Source organism: Cyprinodon variegatus, unplaced genomic scaffold (assembly GCF_000732505.1).
Source record: "Cyprinodon variegatus isolate N-32 unplaced genomic scaffold, C_variegatus-1.0 Scaffold960, whole genome shotgun sequence".
In the NCBI taxonomy this organism is placed as follows: Eukaryota; Metazoa; Chordata; class Actinopteri; order Cyprinodontiformes; family Cyprinodontidae; genus Cyprinodon; species Cyprinodon variegatus.
Window position 1 is genome coordinate 233,492 of NW_015151413.1, and position 5,066 is coordinate 238,557.

At 46.7% G+C, this 5,066-nt stretch overlaps 2 protein-coding genes across 2 annotated transcripts in view; both read left to right on the forward strand.

The window, feature by feature from the left end:
- The window catches only part of snrnp70 (small nuclear ribonucleoprotein, U1 70kDa subunit), an 11,300-nt gene extending 9,633 nt beyond the window's left edge, over nt 1-1,667 (forward strand). Inside the window, exons 11-12 of the mRNA XM_015398771.1 lie at nt 356-455; nt 535-1,667. Of these exons, the coding sequence (XP_015254257.1) occupies nt 356-455; nt 535-1,252 (818 nt within the window). The 3' untranslated portion in view covers nt 1,253-1,667. The remainder of the gene's footprint in view (nt 1-355; nt 456-534) is intronic.
- Nucleotides 1,668-2,913: 1,246 nt separating this feature from the next.
- Nucleotides 2,914-5,066, forward strand: part of LOC107100323 (protein lin-7 homolog B) — a 13,998-nt gene continuing 11,845 nt past the window's right edge. The window contains exon 1 of the mRNA XM_015398772.1: nt 2,914-2,941. Within this exon, the coding sequence (XP_015254258.1) occupies nt 2,914-2,941 (28 nt within the window). The remainder of the gene's footprint in view (nt 2,942-5,066) is intronic.

A 5,066-nucleotide genomic window follows, 5' to 3' on the forward strand; every position in this document is an offset into this window, starting at 1 on the left:
TCAGAGGTTTAGGATCAGCTAGACGCCACGACTGATGAGGAACTGACACTGAACGGATGTCGACCATCAGATAACTGGTGGGGGAATTTGAAGCATGTCTAAAGTACTCGCTCTTATATGCTGAAGAAGCCCTGTAAGGTTGTTTTTGCTCTTTATAATTGTCCGTTTGTCACAAAAGGTGAAACCTCAGAATCTATTGACAGTATCTGATAAAGTTCAGCAGAAAACGAACGATCTTTGGACCTAAAATGGCCGACTTCCTGTTGGTTGGAGGACAGACTTTGAGGATGTTTTTGTTGTTGTTGTTTTATTTCCTATTTGTTAAATTCAACATGTCTGCCGTAACTCTGTGCAGGAGGAGGATTGGGAGGTACGAGGAGAGGCGGAGCTGACGTCAACATCAAGCATTCCGGTCGAGACGATGCGTCGCGTTATGACGACCGCTCACTGGGAGGGTGAGTGGTTCTCCTCACAGATTCAGGTCGCTTCAACCAGACATTTTCCTAATGGCTTCTGTTGGTTCTTCTGACGCAGCGACCGCGGAGAGCGAAGGGAGCGCAGTCGGGACCGCGACCGTGACAAGGACAGAGAACGGCGGAGAACCCGGTCCCGCGAACGGCGCCGGCACACCCGTTCCAGGGAGCGAGAGAGGGAGAGGGAAAGAGGAGTTGTAGCAGCTGAAGATGGCGGCGGTAGCAGCCGGCGTCGAGAGAGAGACCGCGAGCGTGGGGCAACAGGAGGAGACAGCAGGAGCAGGGAAAGAAGTAGGGACCGAAAGAGGAGGAGCAGGAGCAGGGACCGCAAGCGAGACAGGGAGAGAGGCAAAGGCCTGGACGGGGAGGAGGTTAGCCAGGGAGACGGCGCCACAGAGGCTGGGGAGCGCGTGCAGGAGGAGCACGAGGGAGGGGCGCCTGATGGGACAGAGGAGCGCAAAGACAGGGACAGAGATAGAGACAGGGACAGAAGGCGGAGCCACAGGGACAGAGACAGACGCAGGGAGCGGGACAGAGACAGGGAGCACAAGAGGGAGCGTGGAGACAGGGACAGGGAGCGGAGAGAGGACCGCCACGGCTCCACGCGAGACGACACGGGCCCCCAGGACAACGTGGCCAACGAGGAGGAGGGGCCTCCAGCCAACATGGAGGAGTACAGCCAGGACGGGATGATGGACCAGCAGTCGTTCCAGTCGGCCGAGGACTACGCTTCAGGCGAGAACGGCTTCAAGATGGAGGGCCAGGCGGACGAGTACTGAGCCGCTCCTCCATCAGCGTCCTTGGACTGCGCCCAAAGCCTTCATTCCTCCAGGGCTTCCTGTCCGTCATCTGCCTCTCCTGTTGCACGAACAGTCGACTCATTTAAATCTCATTCAAACACCTGTCCTGCATCGCCCCCGCTGTGTGCCACCGATGTAATCCCAGTACCTTAATGGTCTTTATTTGTCTTTGTGGGAGGGGGGAGGGGGGGTCCCGCTTATGGTTTGGTATGAAATTGTCAGCAGAAGAAGAACGGGACCTGAGTTAGTTTGGGTTAGTTTGCGTTGAAGGCTGATGCCGCTGTTGGAGGATGTGTGGGAGCTGCACATCGGTCTGACGGCTCGGGTCTTTTTTTAATCAGCTCTTTCTAGATTTGCAAGGTAATTTTAATAAAGATGTGGCTGAACAGCGAAACTCCGCTTTGTCTTTCCTTCTCTGAAACCTCGCCAGCGTTCGCTTCCTGCTCCGCTGCTCCGGCTGGGTCCGCAGAGGTTCTAAGAACCCGCCGGCCGCCGCAGCTACCACACCTGCTTCATGCTAGTGACGCTACGCTACATGATTGGCTGAACGTTGCCACATGATGTAACGCATCGTGGTTGCCCTGACAACAATAACATCATGAAGAGTGGAGAGCATCTGTAGCGTTAGCTTGCTAATAAAAACAAAAAAAATAATCTACTTCTAGTGAACAAACTGTTAAGATATAAAGAGCTGGGTAGCGCTGTGGCTAACAGGTTAGCCTATATTAGCTCGGTCAGTAGGGGTCTATGATGTCACTATATATTACAATACTTTTCCCAACTATGAATGTATAGATAAAACAGCGAGGACTGATCGTGTTCATTGGGAGGTTTTGATCATTTAGTCATCTTGGCATCCATGTTTGGGGTTGTAGTCCGACCACATCTTCCATTGTGACGGCCCCAACTACAGATATGGCGCCGCTCAGCAAAAGGGCTCCACAGCGCCATCTATCAGCAGCAGTGCAGAGGTGCTCAGTTTTCCCGCATTGATTTTAAAATCAATACTAGGTACTGAAAGATATATCACCAAAACGATTTTTTCCCCGCAGCTATCGGCCAGTTAGCTATATTAAGCTACGCTACTTTTAACCTCATGTCAACGAAAACCTTTTGTTTTCTATAAGTAGAATAACTGCTTTCTTTGTTTGACAGTAATTTTTCAGTTGTCTCATTTGTCCTCTGCCCTCAGATCTCAATAAAAAGGATCAAATAAGCTTTTGTGTCACCTCAGTAAATCGCAGAGAAGGCAGCACTTTCCATCCAGACTGACAATTATTTTCTATCAGCTACTTTAGATCGCCTATGAAATGTAAAATAACACCAAATATAGGTAATAATATGTTGAGACTCAAAAAGATTTGATCCTTTCAAAAACGGGTGCGGTACAGTTTGAATGAGGGGTGTTGCCATATGATGACATCATAGGAAGGGTGATGGCGCTGAGCAGATCTGGTACCTACCTGCTTCATCCTGATTTTAATTAGGAAAAGGTCATTTCTTTGGTTAGTAGAGCCGCCAGGGGTCTGAACTCTGCTCCCATCCAGGCCTGTTGGTTATATAAGGTAGAAATTCACCTGGTAGATCTGAGGAGGTTTCTAACTAACTCCACCTGGTGTCAGTGGATCGTTCACTAGAGTATGCTGGTGAAGGTCCTCAGTCATCCAGGTCAGTCATTCCCAAACTGTTAAACTATTTTAGTCTGAAGACGTTTCTCTTCCATCCAGGAAAATTTTTCAATCCAAAATGTCAGAAATAGCGTTTAGTTCCAGGTTTTATCCAGCAGCCCAACAAAGCCTGGTTTTAGTTTAGAAAACATGCAAATAGAAACGGATGAACGGGTCCCCCCCTTTGGAATGGGGGTCGTTTGGCTTCTTTGTTAGCCTGCAATGCCCCATACCTGTCTATGCCTCTGAAAGGGGGGGTCGTTTGGCTTCTTTGTTAGCCTGCAATGCCCCATACCTGTCTATGTCTCTGAAAGGGGGGGTCGTTAGAGGGAATTGTTGGCCTGGCTGAATAGCTCTCTCCTCTCAAACTGCCTATCCTCTCTGTCCACAATGTGAACGTTCTTGAAGTGAAAGCTATTTCTGACATTTTGAATGAAAAACCTTCCTGGATGGAAGGGAAACATCTTCAGACTTGGAAACAAAGTCTAGTGGATTGATTTGAACCTTTTTGGAATCAGTCATGAGAGCATTTTCCATCTAATCCCAAACTGGTTAAAGTCAACAAACCTCGTTCAGTGAAGTGACGTTTTGACAGGAATTCAAATCAGATTAATACGAAACTTAATGAGAAAAGCAGATGTTAGCAATGTTCCCAGGATTGTTTAAACTACCAAAACCTTTAAACTTGGTAAATCAAGGTTCACTGCTCTGGATCCATGTGCTGAACGGGACGGGAGAGGGCGGTCTGCCGGACCCCGCCCATCGCCACAGGTTGGTGTACGACTCTAAAACCAGGAGAACAGCATTCTATGCTGTAAGAATTCAATTATGAATATAAATGAAATATTTGATAGAAAAATGGCCGGTGTTCAGTAAGACCAGCTTCCCCAAAGTTAATACCTGTTTATTCCTTTAGTTTTGTACAAAAAATTAACTTCAAACTACCTTAATGGGAGTTCAGTCATGTTCAAAACATTGGCATATGTTTGTATGCATGTTTATACATATAAATATAGATATATACATATCTCTCTCTATATATATATATATATATACGTGCTATATGGCAAAATTATGGCGTAGCGACATCTGAAGTGAGATGATTAGATCACAATCTTGAACACCATAAACAGCAGGAACAGATGGAGGGAAATTATAGAAATTATAGTTTGATTAGATGAGATTCCAAACTAGAAATGTGTTGAGAAGCAGCCTGCAGGCAGGATAAGGGTTTGAGGGCTGTGGAGCCATGACTGAGCACTGAGGACCAGTTCTACCTGATATGCTGTAATTGGTGGTATTATCAAAGCAGCCAATGCTTAATTAAAACACAGTCAAAAGAATGGCTTTATTGAAAAAATAAAAAATCAATTTTCCTATTCTGAATCTCCTTGTGTCCGTTCATAAAGATGGATTCATGCGACCAAACATCAACTTTTAAAATGTATTTTCTATTGTCCTTCCAGCTGCCGTCATTGCTTTAATAATTAGCTGTTGGATGTTAATATTGTGGAGAAACAGGCAGGACCTTTGAACATGCATGGATCAGGCTGCAGGCTGGGTTCCATGTTGGTCAGGATGCCGGTCCCTGCAGGTCCTGGAACCGCATCCTGGTCCACATTAAGCAGACCTGCACTCTGCAAAGCTGCTCATCTGCATCTCTTCTTTTACTGCGTTTAAAAATGTAACCAATTACATGAAGTGGAACAATATAAAATATGTTGCAACCACACAGTTATGTCAATCAGGTAAATCAGTACCCAGCCCTCGGACAGCTCCCGTTACCCAGCAGCCAGCCCAGCAGAGAGGTAGGATGCTGACAGCCGTACAGGGTGCAAACACCAACCGCTAAAACCAAAAACATCCAACTGATTAGACGGTTATTCTAAAGCAGTAAATCACTTTCTGTTGCTAGTTAGCAGCAGAGTGAGGAGATCAAACCTTAACATGTAATTAACTTAGAGGACAACAGAGGAAGTAAACATTAGCAGCAACAGTAACAACAAGAGACAGATCTCTGATGTTCTGCTGCATCTCCACCTTTTGTCTTAGAGACCAGAGAAGGTGGGATGTTCTACCGAGAGAGCAGAGGTCAGAGGGAGCAGAGGTCAGAGGGAGCAGAGGGA